The sequence below is a fragment of the Balaenoptera physalus genome (genome assembly GCF_965194825.1).
Source record: "Balaenoptera physalus genome assembly, chromosome: 1".
NCBI classification, from domain to species: domain Eukaryota; kingdom Metazoa; phylum Chordata; class Mammalia; order Artiodactyla; family Balaenopteridae; genus Balaenoptera; species Balaenoptera physalus.
In genome coordinates this window covers 167488234-167515386 of record NC_138882.1, presented here as the reverse complement: position 1 = coordinate 167515386, position 27153 = coordinate 167488234, and the positions used below count along the sequence as shown (strand labels likewise).

Sequence of the window (27153 nt, the reverse complement as noted above, 5' to 3'; positions counted from 1 at the left end):
CAAAAATAAATGGATAAAATAATAAGTAAATAAATAATACATTGAAAAAAGGAGAAAACAGTTACAAAATTTTGGAAGTTAGAAAGCCTATGGACCAATGGTCACTGACTTTGCATATCCCAGAAAGCTAAATCCTAAAGTGATGTGGGAGAAAACCAAAAGGCAAACTATTGATAATTTTCCCTGTGGACCACCATCCTTTTCTCTCTCTCAAGCTTTCTTTCACACACATACACACACAGGTTTGGAATAGGAGGCACCAGGAATCTCTGGACATGGGGATGAAGTGGGGTTGAAAATAGGAAGATAGGTTGAAAGAATGGTAAAAATCTGTTAGATCCTCTCTGGCTTCACAATCGTCAGATGACTACCCATCTCTGCTATATGCAACCTGATAGAAGATTGAAGGTTCATTCTCTAGAGAGGATAAAAGCAGTCTTAGTCTGGGGGACAGTACATATAATTGAGGTACAGAGTACCACACTGAAAACAGGCAGTAAGTGAATGTTTACACATTAAATTGAGGCACTTTAATATGTATCAATATTAAACAATTAAATTCTCCCAACAGCCTTATAGATGTGGGTGTTATTGTTTTTCCTGACTTACGGGGGAGAAAACTGAGGCACAGTAAGACTGAATAAATTGCCTAATATCACATAGATAGTTACAAGAGAATATTTATAACATACATACAGTATAAAGAAGAATGCTGTAACAGACACCTATAACCGAACTTCCTACCATTCAGTTTACCAAAAAAAAAAGAAAAAAGAAAAAAGATAAAAAGAATATTACTTTTATCTTTGTGTTCTGTTTTTTTTTTTTAACCTTTACCTTTTGAGTTATGTTCCTTCAAAACCCAGTCCCATTCTTTTCCTTCTCAGATGTAACTGCCATCTTGAAATTTGGGTTTATCTTTTCCTTGCTTTTCTTTCTTTCTTTCTTTCTTTTTTTAATAAATATTTGTTTATTTATTTTTGGCTGCATTGGGTCTTCGTTGCTGCGCATGGGCTTTCTCTTGCTGTGGCGAGCAGGGGCTATTCTTCGTTGCGGTGTGCGGGCTTCTCATTGCGGTGGCTTCTCTTGTTGTGGAGCATGGACTCTAGGCACGTGGGCTTCAGTAGTTGTGGTGTGTGGGCTCAGTTGTTGTGGCTCACGGGCTCTAGAGCACAGGCTCAGTAGTTGTGGCACACAGGCTTAGTTGCTCCATGGCATGTGGAATCTTCCCAGACCAGGGATCGAACCCACGTCCCCTGCATTGGCAGGTGGATTCTTAACCACTGCGCCACCAGGGAAGTCCTCTATGAGATTTTTACAGATGAGGAAATTACAATTAATAGTGGGACTATGCTTTGCTTGAGATCACATGTTTACATGTGGTAGAGCTGAGATTTGACCCAGGTTTGTCTGATTCCAAGTGTTTCAGTGTGTAACTGGGTGGAATATTATAAGTCAAAGAGCAGAAACATGGTTATGGCTGTTGATAAATATTGCCAAATTGCTTTCCAAAGGATCGCACTGGTATAAAATGCCAGTGTATCAGTTCCATAACAATATCTTGATCATTGAGTACGTAATAAAAATTTTTTAATTAATAGATATAGGATTATTATTCTATATTGACTCTCTTAAGAATGAATGATAATTATATAGTCCTACTTATGCAGACAGTCTTTTTCCTTGGCCCATTGATATACTGAGGCCATATTTATTAAAAATACTTTTCCGTTGAGCCCCCTTGTGTATTAATGGAGGTGAAGGAAGATAATAGGAGTTAATTCTGCCCGTATCCTTTCCACTGATCAGCAGCTTGGTAACATCCACCCAGATAGATTCTGGGTCGAAAGTTGAGTTGTTATTTACCTTCACTAAGGGATCAAGGTAGGACACCACAGGTTGACTACCATCTTTGGGGTTCATTTGGTATAGTAGATCTACATCTACTTTTATTTTAAAGGGGATGCCTTTCCTGGACATACCTGACCCTTAACTTCAATATCCCAGAGTTCTGTTCCTAGACTTGGATGTTCCTAAGATTCTCTAACCCACTCAGGGCCAGCCTGTCCAAAGGACTCTCCTGTTCTGCCAGCCCAGGTGTAGGGTTTTGGGGCTTCCATGTGTGCTGCAGAATGCCCAAAGAAATAGACTTGATCTGGGTCAGTTCCCGCTTGGGTGGAACTCCACTGTGAATCTGCCTTGGATGTCAGAACCAGGGACAGCTCCTTCCATTCCTCCCCCTGCTGCCCCTCCCCTGGCTTAGGCTGGGGAGAGAATGGGCAGATTTGGGAATGGTGTACTTCTCTAGCCACTTCTCAGTGTTTCTTGCTTCCTTCTTTGTGCTAGGATAGCACTACTGATAGTTCCTGGTATAAGTGCTCTTTCTTACTTTCATGCTCTCCATTAATGCTGCTTAGAATGCCTTTCTCCCATCCTTCCTTTGCCTGGCTAATTCCTGCTCATCCTCCCAGGCCTGTTTAAGTAGGTATCTCTTCTAGGAAACCTACCCTGATTATCCCAGACTGACTTAGACATATCTCCTCTTAGTTCCCATGGCACCCATGCTTGCCTTTCTCATACTCAAAATTGCATTGAAATGACCATCTGTGCTGTCCAGTGCAGTAGCCATTTGCCACATGTATTAAGCACTTAAATTTGTGGCTAGTCTGAATTAACATGTGCTATGAGTGTAAAATACACACCAGATTTCAAAGACTTATATAAAAAAATGTAAAATATTAATAATTTTTTATATTGATGACATGTTGAAATGACAATATTTGGAGGTTAAATAAAATATTAAAATTAATTTCACCTGTTTCTTTTTACTTTTTATAATGTGGCTGTTAGAAATCTAAAATTACAAATGTATCTCACATGATATTTATATTGGATAGCACTCAACTGTATGTTTGTCTCTTCTTAGGAACTGGCTCTAATACATCCTTATCTCTTTGTATTTCTAAAGCTCAATACACAGGGAATGATGGAATACCTGATGCTAGTCCTCAGAACTTGGGGCTGGAAAACAAGGGTCCAACAGACATTATTACATTATTTGGTTTTTCCATCCAGGAACTTGGCATCTCTCTCTACTTAACTCACTTTTTCTATTTAAGAAAACTCTCAGAGTTTTCACTTTTAACTCTACTTAACTTACTTTTTTCTATGTTTTATTGATTCTTACAGATTTTCTCATAGAACACAAGCATCTCTCATTAAATTTATTTCTAAGTATTTTAAATGAGATATTTTACCCTTATAGTTTCTAATTAGTTATTACTTATACCAGCAGTGAATGCTATAGATTTTTGCTTATTTTCTTGAATCTTTCCACTTAGTCTTACGAATTTTAAAATTAGCAAGACTGTATATTTTCTTATTATATAATTGCAACAACTGCAATAAAGATTTTTTCTTATATACTTAATTTTATTTCTCTCTCTCTCTCTTTCTCTGTCTCTGACTCCCTCTGCTCTGGCTAAAATATCCAAAGCAGTATTAAAATAGTATTAGTGGTGAAGAGTGACCTCATTTATTTCTTAAAAACAGGAAAGCATCTCTGCTTCTCCACTAGTTAAAGATAGATATTCTATTATCTTGTTAAGGATGATTGATTTTAATTATTTTTATTAAGAATGGGTCTTAAAATTTATCAAATATTTTTATCTATTACAATTATCCTGTTTATTTTTTGTTAATCTACATATATGGTATATATTTATTTTTGAACCATCCCTGAATTACCCTTATGCTTGTGATATGTGCTCTTTTAATAATGTCATATAGTGTTGTGAAGAGTGTTGACCCTGGAACCATACAGCATGGGTTCATGTTCTGCCTCTGCTAGTTGCAAGCTGTGTGATCTTGAGCAAGTTACTTAGCCTCTCTGTGTCTTCATTTTTTTTAATTTTTTAAAAAAATTTTATTTATTTATTTATTTATTTTTGGCTGTGTTGGGTCTTCGTTGCTGCGCATGGGCTTTCTCTAGTTGCGGTGAGTGGGGGCTACTCTTTGTTGCAGTGCGCGGGCTTCTCATTGCAGTGGCCTCTCTCATTGTGGAGCACAGGCTCTAGGCGCACGGGCTTCAGTAGTTGCGGCACGCGGGCTCAGTAGTTGTGGCTCACGGGCTCTAGAGCACAGGCTCAGTAGTTGTGGCACACGAGCTTAGTTGCTCCGCGGCATGTGGGATCTTCCCGGACCAGGGCTCGAACCCGTGTCCCCTGCATTGGCAGGTGGATTCTCAACCACCGCGCCACCAGGGAAGCCCTTCATTTTTTAAAAAATTAATTAGTTAATTTGGCTGTGCTGGGTCTTAGTTGCAGCACGTGGGATCTTTGTTGCAGTGTGTGGGATCTTTTTTAGTTGCTGCATGCAGGATCTAGTTCCCTGACCAGGGATCGAACCCGGGCCCCCTGCATTGGGAGCATGGAGTCCTAACTGCTGGACCACCAGGGAAGTCCCTCTGTGTCTTTATTTTTAATGATAGTACCTGCCTGTGCTGTTTATTTACCTATTGCTTCTTAGCCCAAGCTCACCTGTATGTTCTATGATGCACCAGGATTTTTGTGAGGATTATGTGAGTTAACTTATGTAAAGTGTTGGAACAGTGCCTGACACTTAATATTAAGTAAATACTTAATAATGTTAAGTGTTAATATTATTATCATAATTTTAATTAATCTCTTACAGAATTCTGTAGGCTAGTATTTGACTTGTGATTTTTGCATCCATTATCCTGAGATCTCTTTTTGTAATATCATCATATGATAAGAGATGTGGATCTTTATCTGCTATTGTGAACAAATTAGGAAAACCCCCTTTTTCTCATGTTCTAGAACCATTCGTATAACATGGAACATAATTATCTCTTTAAGGAATGGTTGGAAATATTACACAGTAAACCTTCTGGGCCAGATGTTGTTTGGTAATTTTTGATAATTTTCTCAGTGTCCTCCTTAATTGTTGCTCAATTCTTGCTTTTTATTCTGTTTTGCATTTTTTAAAGGAAAAAAATGTCTGTAGTTTAAACTTTTGATCAGGTATCAAATTCATTAATCTATAGTTATGTAAAAAATTCCCTTGTATTTGTTAAATCTCTGTGATGAGTTTTAAAATTGGGGAGATAAATATGTTCACTGTCTTGATTGTGATGATGGTTTCACAGGTTGATACATATGTTAGAATTGATTAAATTGTATACTTTATATATGTGCAGTTTATGTATGTCAATAACATAATTTTAAAAAGTCTACCAATTGCATAAGTCTTTTCAAAGTACAAGGTGACATTTATTAATTCCATTGTTCATGATTTCTGATTTTTAAAATTATCTCCTGAAATATTATATAAGAAATACATTTTATTATAGGTAAAAAGAGATGGTGCATGCAGGAGGTGTTAGTGATTCATTTCCTGATAATAGGGTATACGATTTGTTTTATGTCTACTATACTACCTTGATTTCATTGTTCCCAGGCTGTTTTTTAAATATTTTAAAAAAGGAAAATATAGATGGAGATACAATTTTTTTCTTAGGCCATTCTTGTTGTTTTGGGGCCAGGAAACTCTGGGTTTAGGGAAGGTGTGTAAGTGGAAAGATCTGAGGTCTGGCCTACGTAGCAGAGGCCCTTGGGTGTGACTTAGCTATGGATTGAGATGAAAGGATTGAACTGGAAACAGAAGGAGCCAATAGCTTTCTGGGAAGGTACATCATGAGTTACTGGAAGAGGTCTGAATAAGAAAACAAGATACTATCTGGAATTCCTTTATACTCTACCACTTTGCCTAGCCAAGAGTGAAATCCTTGATGATGAAGACACTCTGCAGAGAGACCCTGCAAGGCCAGGACCAGGCTTGACTCCACTAGCCACTTTGGAGGTGGATCAGAATAGTGACCAGTGCCTTCCACAAAGTTAAGTGTGAGGCTTCGTATTTAGAACAGGGGATTCAAACTCTTCTTAAGGAATGCTGAGCTTCTAGCTTAGTTACACCAAGGCAAAGATCTTGCTATTTCTGAGGATGTTTTGATGCCATCTATCTGATACAGATCAACCCAAATTTACTGATCATTCTGGGCACAGCTTGTGCCAACCACTAAAGGGGGACAGAAGTGCATCTGATATGGTCCCTGCTCTTAAAGAATTTAGACTGTAGTACAAGAGACAGACAGTAATTATGGTAGTAGCCAATACTTCACCTGCATTCTTCTAGGTACTGTTCTGAGGTCTTTATATATATTAATAACAGTCCAATGAGGTAGGTACTATTTTCACCCCCTAAAATAGGGGAGGAGGAAATTGGGACACAGAGAAGTTAAGTAATTTTCACAGCTAGTAAATGGCAGCACCAGGATTGGAACCAAAACAGTGTGGCTCTAGAGTCTTTGTTCTTAACTTTATCTTGTAGAGCAGTAGTTCTTAAAGTGTCGTCCCCAGATCAGCAGCCCCATCTGCAAACTTATCAGAAACATATTCTTGGGGTCCCACCCAAGACCTACTGAATCACAAATTCTGGAGGCGGTGCTTAACATTCAGTGTTTTAACAAGCCCTCCAGGTGATTCTGATGCCTGCTATTTGAGAACCTCTGCTAGAGAAAAGCAAAGCATACTATGAAAAGTGTCAGAAATTAATCTTCCCAATGGGTAACGACTGGATATGGTCTCTCTCTTAAGTTCCTAGCCTTCTGCACAGCATCTAGTGTAAAGTAGGCATCAAAAAATACAGATGGATGCATACATATGAATGAATATATGGAAAAGTGATGTTTGAGCTGGGGTCTCTTACCACCTATCAATTGATGCAGACCAAATAGGAGAAATGTTCCCCGAAACCGTGAGACCAGCAAGGAGGTGATTGTGATACTTTTGGCAAGGTATGGTAAAGGTCTGCACCAGCACAAGGAGCCATCAGAAGAATGTCAGGGAGATCATGTGAGAGCAGTTCAGGAGGTAAACATGTCAGGTCTTTGTGAACAGCTGTATGGGGGAAGAAGCAAGGGAGAGAGAGAAACTGTCATTTCTGGGATGAAGGTGCCCTTCGCAGAGACAGGAGTTATAGGACAAGCACGTTTGTGGGGGAAAGATAGAGTTTGGTTTTGGACTCTTGAAATTTGAAGTGCTGGTAGATCCAGGTGGAGCTGTCCAGCAGACACTTGTAAATATGAGTCTGAGACATGGTTGGAAATAGAGATTTGGAAGGATAGTTGAGCCATAAGAATGGATGAGACCTTTAAGGGAAAAGTGGAGAGTGGAATGAGAAGAGAGCTGGGTTTGAAACCATGGTGAACACTGTTATTTAATGAATGAAAAGCAAGAGGGAGGCCCTTGAAGAAGGCTGAAAAGGGCTTAGGCAATAGGAGACCTCAGAAAATGCTGAAGCCAAGTAGAAGGCTCAAAAAGGAAGGAGAGGCAAAGTGTCAGATGCTGCAGAGAAATAAGAGTTGAAAATTATCCTTTGAATTTCGACACAAAAAGTGTTTTAAGTGACGTGGTGAGGGCAGAAGCGGATTGACTGAGTTCAGGCGTGAGCTGTAGATGAGAAAGTGGAGACAGGTGCTTCCCAGGTCCCGCAGGTAGAGCTCAGTAGCTGCACTCAAGTTGAGACTGCGACATCTTCCAGGGTAGGCAGTCTCTTTCATATCTGTGGTCTCAGCGCCCGGTAGTCGGCCTGGAAGAGAGGGTGGCGTCAGTGAGTTCAGTGACTGGGGACGGAGAAAGGCTTCGCGGAGGCAATCGCTTTGCAGCCGAGGCTTGAAGGATGAGGGTGATTGGGAGGAGAGGTGGGAGGCAGGGCCCCTGGGTGACAGGGCTCTCGGAGTGTGTGAGGGTGACCTGGGAATGAGGTGGAAATGTGCGCGTGGCTCTGTGTGAAGCGGGGAGGCTGTGTGTAGGCTTGGAGGGACAGGTTTGGGGAAGGACAAGGCCGGAGGCTGCTGCGGGGGGTTGTCCTCCCGCCCCGCCCCACTTAAGCCACTGCGTGGTTCCGCGGCGCCTCTACCGGAGCCCTCCCGCCGGGCTGCATGGCGACGGGTGACCGCCAGGGGCCGCTGCCTCCGGTCCCCGATGCCCCCGCCCCTCTCCATTGGCCTTTGTTGCTGTCTGAGCGCCCCGTTTGACTCGTTCCCGTCCGCCCCCTGGGCCTGGCGGTCGCGCCTGCGCACTGGCAGCTGGCCGGGCGCTAGCTGGGGGAGCTGCTGCAGGCTCCGCGGCGGCGGCTGCAACGGAGGCTGCGGGGGCGGCGGCGCGAGCGGCCGGGCTTGGGGGGGTAGCCGAGCCCGGCCCGGGAGCCCAAGCAGCTAAAGTGCAGGGTACCTAGGCCCTTCACGCTGGACTCCACAGTCTCCGGGCCGCCTGACCTCCGCACGGGTATATGGGATGGAAGCGGGACCCTCGGGAGCAGGTAAGGGCCCCCGGCAGAGGGGCACGGTGCATGCTCCAAGGACTAGGGGACTCCCGCGTGAAGAGCAGGATTTCCGAGTGAGGAAAGGTTTCCTGAGTGAGGAAAGGGGCTCTTATGAGATGGGGGGCCCAGTTTGAAGGGGGCTGTGTGCAGTTCCGGGGGAAACCTTGTGAAGGGAGCTCTGAGACGGGGGCCATTTATCAAAGGAGGCTATATGCACTCCTGGAGGTGGGAAGTGCTCTGGGAGAAGGGCCTGAACGCACGTAAGGACTCTCGGAGATCCCGGGAGGCCTAGGGAGAGGCCCGGCAGGTGGCAGGGGGCGGGCCCCAGGTGTCCAGGAGAGGAGGGGGTCGACACAGATGGGCCCAGAGCTGCCGCATGCCGGGGGCGGGGGCTCAGCCGGGCTGGGCTGGGCTGATGTCTTTTGGGAGAAGGCGCCAGAGCTGGGCTGTGAGCTCCGCCCCAGCCGGGCCTGACGCAGGGGCGAGGGTCAGGGGGCAGTGGGTGGGGATCCAGCCCCGGGATTCCACCCCCCCCCCCCCCGAGTCTAGGGAGATGGAGCGGAGGCGCCGGAGCATGCGCGGAGGTGGCAGCTGGAACGGGTTGCCCGATGTGGTGGGGGCGTGGCCGCCCGAACCCCCCACCCCCAGACCCGCAGGTTGGCTTGGAAAAAGGAGCGTACTGTTGGGCTGCAGTCTCTCTTAGGTTATGCTGGCAGAGTACAAGTGGAAATGGGTCCCTTCCCCATCTTGGGGCTCTTGCACTTGGCCCTGAAAACCTTCAGTCATAATTTGCCAAGAATAGGTTGAGGGAAACTGCTAAAGTGCCTTATTCTGCCACTGGGATGAGGAAGGACTGGGATGGAAGCAATGTATTAGGTTATGGACGGGTCTTCCTTGAAGACAGGCCTTAAAAAATGTGTTGGTTACTGAGCTACCAAGGCCAGGACCAGGTTTACCTAGAAGGGGTTTTCTGCCTGGTTTGCACGTTTGCACGGTCCAACAGTGAGCAGAGTTGGGATCTTTTAATCCAAAGAAAATGACCTCTGTATTGAATGTCTCCTGAGTCGACAGCCTAATCTTTCTATACCTTAATATTTTTATGTTTGTTGTCCCCCACTGGGTATCTTTTCTTTTTCCTCTCTCTACTCCCCAGAAACTTGTCAGGGCCATGTTATTAGACCCAAGGTCGTCAAGCTAGCCTTTTGTCACAAATAAGTTGTTTGGGGTAGGGGGAAGTTTATAGCCTTCACTATGGTGTCCCAGGTGATAGCCTTAACTTCTCTTTATTTACAATCAGGAGAAAAGGCGGTAAGAATAGAGCAGAAACTGAGGCAAGGCTGCCCCAAGAAGACCAGAGTCCCTGGATGTGCTGTGTAGTGGTGGCACCTCCTGTGTCGTGTCTCTTACCCTTTTGATGGGAGGAGCAGTCTGGACCTGGGAATCCTTTAGGTCTTGTCTCACTACTTCCTTCCATTTGATCTCGGGGTGGGAATAGGATTTCCATTTGGGACAGGAATTTCATTTCTGGTTGAAGCATCTTTGTCTTTTATACCAGATCTAATCTCCTTAAGGAAATAGCTCCTGCCGACTCATTCGAGTCATCCATTCAGTGATCTATAAGTACTTAGTGACTGCTTTCCCCAGGACAAAAACAACCTTGTAAAGGCTGTGTAAGCCTTAAGGTGGAATGCAGGGAGCAACTGACTTTAGAAAACTACTTCATCCTTCCCTTAGGCCCCTTTCTCCATTCCAGGAGCTCTCCTGGTTTTCTGGTCTGGAGACTACTTGCAGCAACCCAGGGACTACAGTAGTTGAGGTCACAGAGGTCCAGATGGATTGCTGGGAGCTGGCACCCATACCAGACTGCTAATGATCTATTATGATGAATTCCTAATGGTCTCTAGAGTGATGAAAAAGTTGACTTTTTTTTGGTTCATGTTACATATTTATAGCTTCTAGGGAAGGAACTAGAGCCTGGTATCTGGAGTTGGCTGTAGCCTAATGGGGCAGGCTTTACCTCATCAAAAGGTGTAGTTGAAATTCATTCTGGAAGCTGTGAGTGGAGGGATCCCATAACTGCGTCCTTCCTAGGCTCAGACTATTTTCTTGGAGGTTTGAGGACACAGTACGTACACAAAGCAAGGCATTGTTGCTGGCTTCACTGGGCTTATGGCCAGGTGTGCCTTCTGTGCTCAGGTGTGTTACAAGCACATATACTGGACTGGGAGCTCCCAGAGGGTAGAGGTGGTGTCTGATTTATCTGTGGAACCAACCAATGTCTGGGCCCTGACACAAGTACGTCTTTATTTTTTGAATTGAATCACATTCCAGTGTGAACATAAATGGTTAAGCACATGTGTGGATATTTAATAATTTGTGTGTACTCAGTGTGTGGACAAATTCTTTTTGGAGCGATTGGCCTTTTACGCTTTGCTTACCGGACAGCTAACCCAGCCTTGAGTTTGTCTTTTGAGTGGGCTGTCTAGCTTATTGGGAGGTATGTGGGCCTCAGAACTGCAGGGAAGGAATCCCTGAGCCAGGCTTTTCAGCTCTGTTACTTTTCCTTCTCAGGGCTGGTTGAGGATGGGGGAGGGGGAGTGTCCTTTTCATAGCCCCTCCCTCCTTGCTTTTGTCTGTAGGGAAGGGCCCCGCCCCTTTCCCCCAAGGCCCAAGCTTTGTCCTCTGTGCTGGGGCCCTCATCTGCATCACAAAGTGGCCGTCTGTCCCTGTCTGGGTCTGAAGGGAAGTGTCTCCCTTTCTCAGACTAAAAGCTGGGGGCAGGGTGGGGTTAGGGGAGGAACTTTGTACTGCTGTAAGGCTTGCAGGGGAGTAGAGTGGGAGAGAGGTTCTCTCTTCCTCTTGCCTTCCCTAGTTTGGGTATGAAGGGGAGGGTGGGGGCTCCCTGTTTTTCCAAAGCCTCCTAGGAGTGGAGGGTGCCTAAGGCTAAGTCTGGTGTGTAGTCATGTTTCTGGGGAAGAGAAGGCTTTGAGGCTAGAGTGTCTATCCCATCCCCCATCATTTCTACCCAGCCCCTAGCTCTAGGGGATGTCTTTCTCCCAAGGCTCCTAACAATTATTCAGCCTGGGAGGCTAAGGAGGTGAATGGAATGTAAGAACTTGGGGAGGGAAAGGGTATCTCTTACCAGCTACTTCCACTAGGGTCATGTTTGTCCTGTGCCGGGTTTATAATTGTTTCTGAGCAGTGTGCAGGTGTTTGTGTGTTTGTGTGCTGTGTGTGCTTGTGTGTTCTTTGTGGTGTGTCTATGGATCTGTTTGTTAATTCATTTAGTATCTGTATATTGAACACCTATATGCCAGGCACTGGAGATTCAGCAGTGACCAAGGCAGATACAGTCTGTATCTTTGAAGAACTCACAATCTAGGCTGGTGAGGCGTATGTGTATGAAGGTACACTGTCCAGGTCTAAGTATGTGTTTGGATGTGTATGTCTATCTATGGCTTGTGTATAATTTCTGTTCAGCTCTTTCTGGGGTATGTGGTCAGGTACTAGTAGTTAAGCTTCCACTTCCCCAGGTAGCTGAATCCTGAAGACCTTTTCTCCCCAGGCTGGGCCGCCATTCCCGTCTGTGTTTCCCTGTCTGTGGAGTAGGGTAGGCTTGACAGGTGGTTAGAAGGAGACACAGCAGCTTAGCTCTGGAAAGCATGCCCCTCCCTTGAATGGTTCTGACCTCTTCCTGACCCCCCAGCTGAGGATATGCCCCATCCCCCCAGCCTCGCCAACTGTGAAAGCAGATCTCTGGTAATGGGAGGTTCTGGGCTGTTTTGTCCCTCTTTCCTCCCACCTGGGCTGGTCCTCTGCTGGCAAAGACAATAGTGGATGCTGACAGAGGGTTTTCTTAGTCAATTTCCTCTTTTCTTCCCTTTCCCCTCAAGCTAGAAAATAAAACCAGGGGCAGCAATCAGGCTGGTGGCAATGGAGGAGAAAGTAGTGGGAGTTGACCCTGCCCTAGCCCTTTCCCAAGGGCTGCCTCTGTCTTAAACCCCTTCTGCTACTGTCTGGGCCCTCTGTGTAGAAGGAGCTGTGGGCCTGGAAAGAATCTTGCATTCTTCTTCCCAGAACCAGTAATCTCATCTTCTCCAGCATGCTAATGTCTGCCCCTCCTTCCCAAGTCCTCTACTCTAGTTTACTCTTGCCTCAGTCTCCTACATTTAGCCTGTCTTCATTCCCTAGCTTTTTCTTCTTTTGAACTTCTTCTTCATTGTCTCCCCACTTGCAGCCTTGCTTCTTGCCCAGGCTCTCAACTCTAAACTATTTTGTCTCAGCCCCTAACTCCAGCCTTTCCTCCTTCCCAGTTCAAGCATTTTTGGGCTGTGACCTCCAGTTCCAGCCTCTTCACCAGCTCCGTGTTTCAGCCTCTCTCCTTTCCTTAGTCTCCAAAATCTATCCTTTTAGCCTTTTCTCCTTTTCTGCTCCATCCTCAGCCATTCGGTTGCCTTAATCTTTTCTCAGACACTGCCCTCTTCCTTGCGCGCCCTCCCCCCATACCCCCGCCCCAGCACTTGGCCTTCTTTAGGTCTTCCTCCTGCCTGCAGTGCAGAGAAGCATTAAGATGATACTATTTTGTGTTCAGGATGGTGATGAGTGAAGTGAGCATCTGGCTGACAGATAACAGGGCTTTCTTGGTCTGCTAGATACCTGATGGAGTCTTCATCTAGTAGAGGGAAGAAAGAGTTTTGTTACTAGAGCCAGATTTAGCCAGTCTACTTAACATGTAATAGGAAGTTATTACATACTCATTTGATGAATTTAAGATAGACAACAAGGGTAATTTTCCTAACTGGAAAGAGTTTTTAAAAAATGAGCCTGGGTTGTTTCAGCCAGTGGAAGCCCTCAGTTGGGTTGGGTAGGCAGGAAAGAGGCTTTTCCTACACTTTGCTGCTCCTGTTCTAGGAGGCCTTGTGCCTTCTCTGATCAGAGTGGTGAGGAGATTACCAGACTCTACCCTCACCAGCCTCTCTGTCTTGTAGCTGCAGGCGCCTACCTGCCCCCCCTGCAGCAGGTGTTCCAGGCACCTCGCCGGCCTGGCATTGGCACCGTGGGGAAACCGATCAAGCTCCTGGCCAACTACTTTGAAGTGGACATCCCTAAGATTGACGTCTACCACTACGAGGTGGATATCAAGCCGGATAAGTGTCCTCGCAGAGTCAACCGGTAAGTAATGCACGTTTAAGCCACTAAGTCCAGTAGTCCTTATTTTCCTGAGTCTCACAGCCTTAAAAGAGAATCCAGAGGGGTAAAAGAAAAACTAGTAGAGGGTGATATCACCAAATTCAAGAAAGTTCTTGAGGAAGAGGTTCTAAGTAAGGTAAATGTTGAAAAATATCACTGTATTTGGCTATTAGGAGACAATTGGTACCTTTTGCCACAGTAGTTTCAGTAGAGAAGTTGGGCTAGTAAATCTAACAGTGAGTTAAGGAATAAATGGAAGGTAATGTTGTAGGGATAGTGAGAACAGATAGCTTTTTTCTAGATAGCTTGATAGTGAAGCATGGGGAGAGAGGGAATATGTTGGCTAGAGAAGATTATAAGGGGTCAAGTATAGTGCCTACTGCATTTCATTATTTGTTGAAATGAATAAATGAAATGTTTTTAAGAATGAGACATGGGTATGTTTATAAACCGAGAAGGAACTAGTGCAGGAGAGGTTAAAGATACAAGACAGAGAGGAGAGGAATGAGTGGGGGGATGTCCTTGCTGAGGCAGGAGGACATATATATATATGCACAATGTAAAAAAAAATTTTAATATTACAGGAAGAATAGCAATGAAAAATGTCTCGTATTACCTTGGCCTCCTGTCTCCTAGTCCCTTTCCCCAGATGCATTCATTATTACCATTCTTGAGTACACGTCCAGATATTTTTCTATACATATGCAAGCATATATGTTTATAGAACATTTTTAAAGCACACAGAATACAGAATCTTATGTACACTGCTCTGCACCTTGTTTTTTTCCACTGAACAATATAATTTGGAAAGTAATACATATCAGTACCTACATATCTGTCTCATTCTTTTGCATAGCTTCATAGATATTCCATTGAATGGATATATTGTAACCTATTTAATGAATCTATTCAGGAACACTTAGGTTGAGTCTAAACTTTTGCTACAAAAATGAAACTGTGTAGAATATTAATATAGATACATTTTTGCACTCAAATACAAGTGTATCTGTAGGATAAGTTCCTAGGCTGGAATTGCTGGCATAATACATTTAAAATTTTTGAGATGTTGCCAGTTTTTTTTAAGGTAAGTTGTACCAATTTATACTCCCATGAGTAAGGTAGCCCCCCATATCTGCACCAATTCAGTATATTGGATTTTTTAATTGTTGGCATTCTGATAAGTAGAGAATTATATCTTGGTCTAATTTTAAATTGTATTTCTCTACTGAGTGAAGTTGAACATATTTTCAGATGTTTAAAAATTATATATGGAAGGGATATTTCAAGTGTGAGAGGAAAGAAAGAGGAAAAGAGGCAAGTGTATATAAATGTATTTGTTTATATGTCTGGGAACTTGAGGGTGGCCTTACCTTCTATGTTCTACTCTTGTCAAAATTATTAAAGATGTTTTTTGATCTGAGGTAGGAATGGATTCTGTCGTTAGAGGGGTAGTGGAGAAGCTTTGACACAATCTGTGAGGATGGAAGTGATCAGAGATATGAAAAAGATTGCTGGGCAGCACTGAGGCCTAATTGGCATTAAAACCATATGTTTACAGTTGCTTCCAGTGTATAGTTTGAGTCTTTTTATCCAGTAGTATTCAAGAGATTTGGTTTAGAAAGCGAAGAGTTCAGATAGCTGGATGGACTGGGATTTTTTTTTTTTTTTAATTTATTAATTAATTTATTTATTTATTTATGGCTGTGTTGGGTCTTCGTTTCTGTGCGAGGGCTTTCTCTAGTTGTGGCAAGCAGGGGCCACTCTTCATCGCGGTGCGCGGGCCTCTCACTATCGCGGCCTCTCCTGTCGCAGAGCACAGGCTCCAGACGCGCAGGCTCAGTAATTGTGGCTCACGGGCCTAGTTGCTCCGTGGCATGTGGGATCTTCCCAGACCAGGGCTCGAACCCGTGTACCCTGCATTGGCAGGCAGATTCTCAACCACTGCGCCACCAGGGAAGCCCATGGACTGGGATTTTGAAGGCTAGTTGGATACTCTGGAATCTAAGTAGCAGAGGACAGGAAGTGAAATCAAGAAAGAGACAATAATGGAGAGAAAACAGGGTGGTAGAACTAAGGACTTTGGAGAGATGGAAGAGATGAGGTTCGTCTTCCACACTTTATTCCTATTCCAATTCAGGTCTCTTCCCCATCTACCTTTCTTGATTATCAGCTTGGGGATTGGAGCAGCCTAGATTTTGTTCCTAATTCTGGACAGACCCTGAGATTAAGCCCTTCTCCCCTCAGCCTCCCCCTCTGCTCAGAAGGCACTCACAACCACTCTTTTAGGTCCTTCGGAGCCTTGGTGATCCGAGGACCAAAAATATCACCTGGGAGCGTGTTAGAAACGTAGAATTTCAGACTTTGCTCTAAATCTGCTGAATCAGAACCTGCATTTTAGATCTCTAGGTGATTCATATGAATGTTGAAGCTTGAGAAGCACTGCTATAGAGTAGAGATTAGTAGCTGGTAGGACAGAATATAGTAGATGGGACATTGCCTGGACTTTAAATTACTTCCAAGAGCTTGAAGTGGTAGTCTTTCAGCTTCCACTGGCCTTTCCCATTCCCCACAGGGAAGTGGTGGAATACATGGTCCAGCATTTCAAGCCTCAGATCTTTGGTGATCGCAAGCCCGTGTATGATGGAAAGAAGAACATTTACACTGTCACAGCACTGCCCATTGGCAATGAACGGGTAAGGTTGGGAGTCACGTTGGACCTGTGTCAGGGGTCTGGGGAGGGACAGAACTCAACTAAGCCTGTTTGGAGTCTGGCAGTCCAGAGATCCCTTTCATCTTTTGTGCTGAGAAAGTGTGTTTTAGGGTGAGGGATGGGTAGGTGCTGATGTTTATTTAGCCTCCTGTATGTCTGTCCCTGTCCAAACAGACTGAGATTAGACTTAAAATAGACCTAAGGGACTTCCTACTAAGTGTGGTTGAGAGGGACAGATACACTGAGCCAAGGTGGCTGGAGACTAAGGGGCTGGATTTACTCTGAAGTTTTCATTGTGAGTCCCTATCAGCTTAAGAAGCAGATTCTTGGGAAATCTATGGGGTGAAGGATAATAGGGTCAAGGCAAGGAATATCGGACTGTGGGACAGCATCAGCAATCTTTCACCCCTTTCTCTTTCCTGAAGGTTGACTTCGAGGTGACAATCCCTGGGGAAGGGAAGGATCGAATCTTCAAGGTCTCCATCAAGTGGCTAGCCATTGTGAGCTGGCGCATGCTGCATGAGGCCTTGGTTAGTGGCCAGATCCCCGTTCCCCTGGAGTCTGTGCAAGCCCTGGATGTGGCCATGAGGCACCTGGCATCCATGAGGTACTGGGTGTAGTTAGTATCTGGGCTACAAGTGGTGGCAGAAGTGCTGTGGGAGGAGGAGGGGAATGAGCATATATTAAGGTCCCTCCGTGTGCCTTTCAAATAAAAAATTCTTTGAAGCCCTACCATATACCAGGCAAGTGTGCATATACATTTAGATGGTTTAAAACTTTGGCCCTGTCCCTTTTAGATATCTTTGGACCTCACCCCATCTGTCCCTGCAGGGCAGTAAAAGGGGAGAGACTTGCACAAGGTCAGTCACACAACTAGTAAAGGATCAGAGCTGGAATTAAAGCCCTGGTGTCCTGCCTTCCAGGCCAGGGCTCCTCCGTGCCCAGGATGCCTCACAGGGTGGGGGCCTGTGCCCGAGGGACCAGTTCTCTGCCTGTCCCTGCCAGGTACACCCCTGTGGGCCGCTCCTTCTTCTCACCGCCTGAGGGCTACTACCACCCGCTGGGGGGTGGGCGCGAGGTCTGGTTCGGCTTTCACCAGTCTGTGCGCCCTGCCATGTGGAAGATGATGCTCAACATTGATGGTGAGTGGGGAGAGCTATGGAGCCAGGGGCACCCTGAGTCCAGTGACCACACTCCCAGCCTCATCCCTCCCAGCTCTGTAACCACACTCCTAGTCTAATCCCTACAGCCCTGGGACCCCTCCCCCATCCCAATACCCTATAAAGAAGAGGGTGTAAAGAGCAGTGCTTCTGTTTATTCTGGAAGACAGAACCTGAGCTGAGCTGTACCTACCATGTCCCCACAGTCTCAGCCACTGCCTTCTACAAGGCGCAGCCAGTGATTGAGTTCATGTGTGAGGTGCTGGACATCAGGAACATAGATGAGCAGCCCAAGCCCCTCACGGACTCTCAGCGTGTGCGCTTCACCAAGGAGATCAAGGGTGAGGACCCAACCAGGCGGGGAGGGGAATCAGTGCTACTTTCTCTTTAGTCCTAAAAGGAAATCCCCTTGGGATATATTCAGGGGAGAGGCCAAGCCTGGGCACATGAGCAACCTTTTCGAACCCTGACAAGCAGTGTGTGTATCCCAGGCCTGAAGGTGGAAGTGACCCACTGTGGACAGATGAAGAGGAAATACCGCGTGTGTAATGTTACCCGCCGCCCTGCCAGCCATCAGACGTAAGTTGACAAGGCTGCTAAGCCATACTGTTGGTGGAAGAGGGCCGATATTTCAACATACTCTGTTCACTTTCTCTGCACCCACACCTGGCCCTGAGGATGAGCCCTGTTTTTGAAGAAAAGCTGTGGGAATTTGGCATCCCTCCCCTAACCTTCCCAGATCCATTGATACTCTCCTTACCATTTTTACCTTCTTGGTCTCCACCTTTCCTTCTTGGGCGTTTACTAGAGAGCAGGTGTCTTTCTCTGGCTTCTTTCTCAGTTCTATAAATGTTAGAATCTCTCTCAACTTATTCTTCCTCCTGAAAAAGAAAGTTGAGATCCTGGGCTAGACCCTTGGGAAAGTTGTCACTGATTCCATCTATCTTCTTCACCTCAGACTGTGCTGGACTATGAGTGCCTACTGTGTGTCAGGCTTCATGTACAACACTAGAAATACAGATGAGTCAGATATGATCTGACCATTGTGGAACTTGCCTTTCAAATCTTTGGCTTCACTCTTGGAGCCCTGTGTTTCCTCTGCTTTCCCATGAGTGGTGGGAGTGCTCAAAGAGGTTGGATAGGGATGAAGTCAAGTCTGGCGCTTCCCATGGTTGTAGGTCTAGAAAGGTGTTACTGATTGCTGGGCTATGACACCTCTTTCCCTTCCCCCAAACAGGTTTCCCTTGCAGCTGGAGAGTGGACAGACTGTGGAGTGCACAGTGGCACAGTATTTCAAGCAGAAATATAACCTTCAGCTCAAGTATCCCCACCTGCCCTGCCTGCAAGTTGGCCAGGAACAAAAGCATACCTACCTGCCCCTAGAGGTGAGACTGCCAAGTAATGGCCTGGCTGGGGAACAAGCATGGTACCTGCACACTGATCATCAGAGGTCTGTTCTTCCATTTGTAGTCTCTCATCATTTTTAGGTTTGGAAAATTGATGTTCTGAGAGGTTATTCTGTGAAATGTAGGCCTCATTCTTTTTTTTTTTTTTTTAATACATGTATCCACTTATTTATTTATTTATTTATGGCTGTGTTGGGTCTTCGTTTCTGTGCAAGGGCCTTCTCTAGTTGCGGCAAGCGGGGGCCACTCCTCATCGCGGTGCACGGGCCTCTCACTATCGCGGCCTCTCTTGTTGCGGAGCACAGGCTCCAGACACGCAGGCTCAGTAATTGTGGCCCACGGGCCTAGTCACTCCCCTGCATTGGCAGGCAGACTCTCAACCACTGCGCCACCAGGGAAGCCCCAGGCCTCATTCTTAACTGCTGAGTTCTTTACTTATCCCGCATCCTGCTCTCATATTCTTTCAGGACTGCCAGGCAGAGGCGAAAGCTGTATTTACTGTTTAATAAGTAATTAGTTCATTCAGGACAGAGATTTCAGATACCTACACTCATGTCCTCTTAATTTGTCTTTCCCTGTCTGGAGCTGGGGGTCTAAATGACCTAAAGATACAAGTATACTTTATTTTACAGAAAATGGACATGAACGTTACCTGTAACGTGAATCCTATATCCCCAGTGATCAATGTGTTCCTTTTTTTAAAAAAAATTAATGAATTTATTTATGTTTGGCTGCATTGGGTCTTCGTTGCTGTGTGCGGGCTTTCTCTAGTTGTGGCGAGCGGGGGCTACTCTTCGTTGCAGTGCGCGGGCTTCTCATTGCGGTGGCTTCTCTTCCTGAGGAGCACAGGCTCTAGGTGCGCGGGCTCAGTAGTTGTGGCTCAAGGACTCAGTAGTGGCTCAAGGGCTCTAGAGTGCAGGCTCAGTAGTTGTGGCGCATGGGCTTAGTTGCTCCGTGGCATGTGGGATCTTCCCAGACCAGGGATCGAACCCGTGTCCCCTGCATTGGCAGGCATTGGATTCTTAACCACTGCGCCACGAGGGAAACCCAATGTGTTCCTTTTGAAAAAGTTTTTGCTCCAAGATTTGTCATATTTTTATGCTTCAGCAGACCTTTGAAATTCTGCAATTAAAGAATAGTAATGCTCTGAAGTCATTTGCATTAAGTCATAGAATGCAAATGGAGAACCACTGGGCTGTATTTGGTTTTCTATACACTAGCCAAAATGTCTAATGAGAAACTATCTCTGACTGCTTCATTGTCTAGTCCAGTGCTGCTCAAAGTGTGGTCAGTGGACCAAGAGCATAGGTATTACCTGAGAGCTTATTTGAAATGCAGAATCTCAGGTTCCACCTAGACCTACTGAATCAGTATCTCTTTTAGCAGAATCTAAAGAGGATTCATATGAACATTTAAGTTGGAAAAGCACTAGCCTAGATTACCATCTTACTCTGTTCTAGCAGCAGGAGTCAGATAGCTGGGACCAAAACTTAAGCCTTCTGTGAGCTTTTGGGATTTCAGAACTAACCAGAGGAAATTAGGCTGAAGGGAGAAGAGATTCCAAAGCGCAAGAACTCTGACTTAGTAATAGCTGCTGATGCACAGAAAGTGGGATGAAGACAATATGTTCTCTGAGATGTAAACAGAAGTCTTTAACGGCAATTACAGCTAAGTAGATAGGCTTTGGGTAATATCTACTGCAAGCTGAGATTTGTTAGCAAATTGACATTACTTCTGTTTAAACAATAGTTTCCAAGGTGAATAACTTATGTATTTTGATTTTTACTGTTGCTTGTTTATTTAACAAATATTTATTGAACTTCTACTATATGAGTCATACACTCTTAGGTGTGGGGAAAGCAGAGATTAACAAGACAGATAAGGTCCCTGCTGTCATGGAGCTTATAATCTAGAAGGGGGAGATAGATAGTAAATTGATAAATAAGATAGTTTCAGTTGGTGGTAAGTGCTATAAGAATAATAAAACAGGTTAAGGGGATAGTCATAAGTGTGGAGCGGGTTGGAGATTCACTTTAGTTATTGTGGTCAGGGAAGGCTTCTTTTTTTTTTTTTTCTTTTTGGCCACACTGACGGCATGTGGAACTTCCCCAACCAGGAATCGAACCTGTGCGAGTGCGGAATCTTAATCACTGGACCACCAGGGAAGGCTTCTTTTAGGAGACATTAGAGCTGAGTCCCAAATTATGAGATAGAACCAACCTCTTACAACCTGAAGGAAGAGCCTTCCAGGCAAGAGTTTAATAGCGAGTACAAAGACTCTAAAGCAGCAGGGAGCTTGGATCTTCTTAGAGAGACAGAAGGCTTAGTGGCTGGTATGTAGTATATGAGGGGAGAAGTAGTAGGAGATGATTTTGGAGAGAGGTACAGGGTCAAATCACATAGGCTATTGTAGGTGATAGTTTTTTTTTAGAATTGCTTTATTGAGATATAATTCACGTTCCATAAAATTCACCCTCTTAAAATATACAATTCAGTGGGTTTTAGTTAATTCACAGAGTTGCACAACCATTACTGTTGTCTGATTCTAAAACATTTTCATCGCCCCCAGAAGAAAGCCCATACCCATTAACAGTCACTTACCATTCCCTCTGCCCTCCTCACCAGCCCCTACTAACCACTGATCTACTTCTGTCTCTGTGGATTTGCCTATTCTGGACATTTCATATAAATGGAATTATATAATATATGGCCTTTTTTTAAGTGGCCTATTTCACTTAACGTAATGTCTTCAGGGTTCATCTATATTGTAGCATACGTCAGAATTCCCTTCCTTTTTAAGGCTGAATAATATTTCCATGTATGTATATACCGCATTTTGTTTATCTATTCATTCATTGATGGACACTTGGGTTTCTTTCACCTTCTAGCTATTATGAATAATGCTGCTATGAATATAGGCTTACAAATATTTGTTCTAGTCCCTGCTTTCATTTCTTTTGAGTACATACCCAGAAGTGGAATTACTGGATCATATGGTAATTCTGTGTTTAATTTTTTGAGGAATCACTATACTGTTTTCCACAGCATCTGTACCATTTTACATTCCCACCAGCAATGCACAAGGGGTCCAATTTCTCTACATCCCTGCTTTAGTCTTTTTCCCAGAGTTGATTCTGTAGTTGAAATTATCCGTAAAGAGTTCTACAACTTTAAGTTACCTTCAAGGGAGCAACCTCACAAATTTTAACAATTCTGGATTTTCATTAAGGGAATTGACTAATTCTTTGAGGTACAGAGTTTAAGCGCAGGTGACCTTGTCCTGGTTTTCCCTACCATTGTTCAGCATGAACTCTGGAAATTAGGCAGAGAAGCAGTACTTAGTTTATTGGCCCTATGGGAACAAGTTTTACATTTAATTTCATCTAAATCCTCACAACAGCTTCAAGAGACAGCTAGTGCTTTTTCCGGTGGCTAAAATTAAAGAAGCAGAGTCTTAGAGTGGTTAAGAGTCCTGCCCAAGGTAGCATCTTCTAGAATTGGCAAAGCTGGACTTCAAACTCAAGTGTTCTTGAATTCTCTCTACTTTGCCAAAAGGCTTCCTGTTCACTGCTTCCTGAATATAGTATATTGGGCAGTGGAAGTCTTACATATCACTAGAAAGTCTTTTCTGATCTCCATTGTGTTCTCTGGGGCCCAATACAGAGGAACCATGTGGCAGGATGTTCCTCACATCAACAGAGCACACTGGCAGTCAACAGACAGTGATTTCTATAGTCCAAGGGCTCAGTGATCATCTGTAGGCTCGGGCTCAAGAGTTAAGAGTCACTGCTAGTTCTCCTGATGTGTTGCAGTGTGGAACGACTGACTGCCTGCTACCATTGGAGAGCTGTCAACTACCTAGGCATCCAGTTTGTGTGTATTGTGTTTTTTAGTATTCAGAAGAGCTCTAGACTGGGTCCTTTGGTAAATAATAATTTATGCTACAACTTACTGAGTGTTTACTATGTTCAGAACTGTACTTGGTTCTTTAAGTTCTTTATTTAATTTAGTCTCCAGACAGTCCTAGGAGATTGTTACTGTTCTCCCTATTTAGTATATGAGCCCTGAGCCCAGATCTGCCTCTGGATCCTAAGCTCTTAATCACAAAGTGGCTGTATTACCTTTTGTATTGCACGTAGATATTTTCTAACTTACCTGTCTATGAACAAGGGATTTTCTAGTCCGTTTCCCAGGACTGACAGCCAAGTCCTCTTCCCTTACTATGGGGCTCCGGGTATAGGGTGGACTATACTCAAGCCAGCGGTACCTATTCTTGTTTCCTTAGGTCTGTAACATTGTGGCTGGGCAGCGCTGCATTAAGAAGCTGACTGACAACCAGACTTCAACCATGATAAAGGCTACAGCTAGATCGGCCCCAGACAGACAAGAGGAGATCAGCCGCCTGGTCAGTGAGGATGCAGAGAAACGTATGCTTGGTTGCTCAGTCATGGGAGTCCCTGGTAGCATAGATGCCTTTCTGCCCTGGCAGGACCCTTAGGAAAACAAAAGTCTGGATTTGTTACCTGGGACTCCATAGGACTGCTCTTGCTTCTTGACCCTGTAGCTACTTTGTTTCCTATCTCTTTTTCTCTCCTGTATTACTTCCCTATGTTATCCATTCCCACTTACCTCATTTTCCACTTCCCCCCAACCCCATTTTTAGGGCTATTTCTTGCCAGCCTCAGCTGTTCTTCAGGACTTTCTGCTTGGGACCTGGAGGGTGAGCAGTATTGCCAAGCTACTGCTCTCCTGAGATCGCCTTCTTCTGTCTTACAGATGAAGAATGCCAGCTACAACCTAGATCCCTACATCCAGGAATTTGGGATCAAGGTGAAGGATGACATGACGGAGGTGACAGGGCGAGTGCTGCCGGCGCCCATCTTGCAGTACGGCGGCCGGGTGAGCAGGGTCAGGGCCAGACAACATCTCTGGGACATGTGGGGGGAGGTTGGGTTGTATAGCCAGTGGCTTTTGCTCCCCTACCCACCTGGGTCTACTGAGGCTCACCTGGACGCCCCCTTTGCCTATCCCCAGAACCGGGCCATTGCCACACCCAATCAGGGTGTCTGGGACATGCGGGGGAAACAGTTCTACAATGGGATTGAGATCAAAGTTTGGGCCATTGCCTGCTTCGCACCCCAAAAACAGTGTCGAGAAGAAGTGCTCAAGTAAGGAGGTTGGGTGTATGGATGGAAGGGTGGGAAGGACCCTAGAGCTGCCTAACTTCCTCTGCTCCCAAGGGGCCACGATTTGATCTGTAGTCTGTTCTTTCTGAGTCTTGACTCTCCCCCCACTGTGCTGTCTGGCTCACACTTCTGCCTGCTTCTTTTCTGTCCATCTGTGGTCAGGAGTCTTGATAAGGAGCCATATCTGTGTCAGAGATGATGATTTCAGGACATGAATCTCCTAAGGGAGACCTGAATTATTTTATTGTTACAATTATTAACATGGGTGGTAAACAGTAGTAGTGATGACTATAATGTTTGTGCCAACATTATACCTAATTTTATGTTCTCTTATTTCATCTTCACAGTGAGTAGGTGGTCGTATTTCCATTTTCAGGAGACTGAGGCTCAAAGAGGTTAAGTAACTTGTACAAGGTTTGCATTATCAAGAAAGTGTCAGATTGGGATCAAATCAGTTCAGAGGTTTCAAAGCTTATATTCCTAATTGGAAATAAAAGTTCAACTGGTATTCTGTGCACAGAATTTGTTCAGTCGGGTCCAAGTGACCTGAATTAGGTGAACATGAATTGTAAGGACCTCTGAGCCACCTGTGGCTGAGTGGCTGGGAGTAGATGACAGCAATGAAGAAAGTGATATAGCCAAATGGTTTAAAGGAACAGGTTAGGGGAGTAATGGTCTTGAATGAGTGAATAAGTAAGTGAAGAAGTCACCAACCCTTCCCCTGCAGTCTTCTTTTTTTAAAACAGCTTTATTGAGATATTTTTCAAATACCACAAAAGTTACACATTTAAAGTGTACAGTTCAGTGTTCCTGCAGTCTTTTGAAGTGGTAGCTTTTTTTTCTCTGGATCTGGAGTAAGGTCAGTGCACTCTGGGGCTGAGAAAGAATCAGTGGAGCTGACCACTTCGGGCAGTGATAAGAATTAGTAGAGATGTGTGCCCTGGTGGGTTCAGCTGGCCTTGGGATTTTCATAAGAATTAGTTACAGCAGCCCCTGATGAATATGGAGACTCTGGCCCTCCTCCCCTCACAGATACATAACTACTTCCACACAATTATAGTTTCTCTTAAATATGTTCCTCTTGTCTCCTTTCCTGGGTTCTTGGGATTTTAGCCCCATGTAGGCCAGGCTGCTCTTAGCCTTGGCCAGGCTTTGGAGGGCTGGTCCTTAACCAATATTAGAAAGGCTCTCAGCTCTGTGCCTTTGTGTCACATTGTTGGTAGCTCCACTCTTGGTGTGTTTCTCTCTCATTCCCGTGTCCTTCCTCTGTCCCATTCTTTTGAGAAGCAATTTGTTCTGGATATTTTGTGGTACAGAAACTGATAAACCTAGAATCTCAGAGTTGGAAGGAGTCAGTTCATCAGACAACCCCTTCTTGCAATGATCCCTAGATTCAGGGAGTAAAAATGTGACTTGTACACCTGGGTCAGGGTACCCAGTTGCATGTATGGTTCTGGGCTAAAGATTAAGATTTGAGAGTTTACGGCTGTGGCAGTGGATGAGATTGTCCAGGGAGAATGTGCGTAGTGAACAGAGGCTGAAAATAGAACCCAGAGAAACTAGAAAGGAAATAGAACAAAGTTCCTACATGTGTATGAGGGAATGGGATCCAAAGCACAGAAAAAAACCATCCTTTCCACTGAGACAAAAGGGGAAGAGATGAGGTGGAGAAATTGGTAATTGGGGAGGTATAAGGGAGTCCTAGGGTCAACCCTCAGAATTTTCTTCTGGCTAAAGAAGCCCTGTTACCTCAGCTGTATCACTTTTAGGACAGGATTTTAAGACTATCTCCATCCTAGAGTTCTCTAAACACTTTGTGGCCCCCAGCACTGGACATAATATCCCAAGTGTGATCTGGTAATAGAAGATAGAGAAAACCACTTTCCTTGAAGTAGAGACCCACTTACTGATGGAATCTGGTAACACATTGGCTTTTTTAATAGCTATACTGTAGTTGTATACAAAGCAGAGAAATGGAAGAAACACTGTTAGTTGTCCATCAGAGCCCTGGCTCTTATTTACATGAAATAATAGGTTATATTTTTTATTCTAATGTTTATTTGAAAAAAATTTTTTAAATAGAATAATATGGAAAACATCCATGTGTCCATCATCCAGAATATTGTCATATTTATTTTATCCTTTTTAAAAAGTAAATAAAATATTAAAGATAAATTTGACATTCCTTTATATCCTCCATTCTAGTCCCGTTCCTCCTTTCTGATGCAGTCACTGTCATGAATTATAACCTTCCTACCCAATTTATGTATTTTATATACCTATATGTATATAAGTGATTTAAAATTTTATACAACAGTGTTGTACTGTATTAATCTTACGTTTGTTTTTTCTTTGTAACTAAATAAGTAAAAAATTTATTTCCTCACTGTATAGGCTTTTGAATCCATCTTATTGATATTTATATGCTATATAATAACATCCCCTAAACAATTGCTTTTATTCTCTATTTGTACATTGTTGCTTTTAATCTAAATGCAGGACTTTCACAAATTGAATTTCCTGCTGCTCCTTTCAGTCTGTCATTATATTTATGTGGCTCGATTTTCTTTTTTTAATCTATTGCATGTGAACCCTCTCTTCCAGCTTTGTCTTCCTTTCCTAGGGTAAAGCTCTAAAGCCAAAAGAAAGAAGCTTGTTTAATTATTTGCTCTCAGGCTTCAAAGAACCAGTAGGGGAGGAGGGAGCTCATTTTTCTCTGAACATCTCCTGTGCTCTGATCACTGTTGGAACCTTATTTATTTTAATTTGAGCCAAGAGGCCCTCCTCTTGGGCATCTTCCTATTGCTGTAGACTTAAAACATAGGAACCAGCTGCTTGAATGGGACAACATGGGGGGACTTTGAGAATTCCCACAGGTCCCTTCTCTGGGCTCCCTCAGCTCTCTGCTTGTACCATTGAACACTTAGCAAGCTCTATCTTGTCCTATCCAACTGTAAATGTGCTTTTTACACTAGATGTGATGATGTCTCATTCATCTTAGAATCTGTCAGTGCCTGTCATAGTGCTAGACCCCTAAGATGGAGGCATTTGGTTAGAGGTATTAAAGTGGGACTTACCTGCCTCCTGTCATGACCATA

The 27153-nt window shown here is 44.3% G+C and overlaps 1 protein-coding gene across 3 annotated transcripts in view; it reads left to right on the top strand.

The window, feature by feature from the left end:
• The first annotated feature begins 8148 nt into the window (after positions 1–8148).
• AGO1 (argonaute RISC component 1) overlaps positions 8149–27153 on the top strand; it is a 31329-nt gene continuing 12324 nt past the window's right edge. Inside the window, exons 1-11 of one of the 3 annotated variants that reach the window (XM_082415733.1) lie at positions 8149–8400; positions 13392–13575; positions 16166–16286; positions 16729–16910; positions 17309–17445; positions 17670–17804; positions 17955–18042; positions 18701–18848; positions 23155–23274; positions 23646–23777; positions 23904–24037. In XM_082415733.1, coding sequence (XP_082271859.1) covers positions 8376–8400; positions 13392–13575; positions 16166–16286; positions 16729–16910; positions 17309–17445; positions 17670–17804; positions 17955–18042; positions 18701–18848; positions 23155–23274; positions 23646–23777; positions 23904–24037 — 1406 coding nt within the window. In that variant the 5' untranslated portion in view covers positions 8149–8375. Of the gene's footprint in view, positions 8401–13391; positions 13576–16165; positions 16287–16728; positions 16911–17226; positions 17446–17669; positions 17805–17954; positions 18043–18700; positions 18849–23154; positions 23275–23645; positions 23778–23903; positions 24038–27153 lie in introns of those variants that run through there. The other 2 variants (XM_082415734.1, XM_082415735.1) reach the window with 2 other exon arrangements.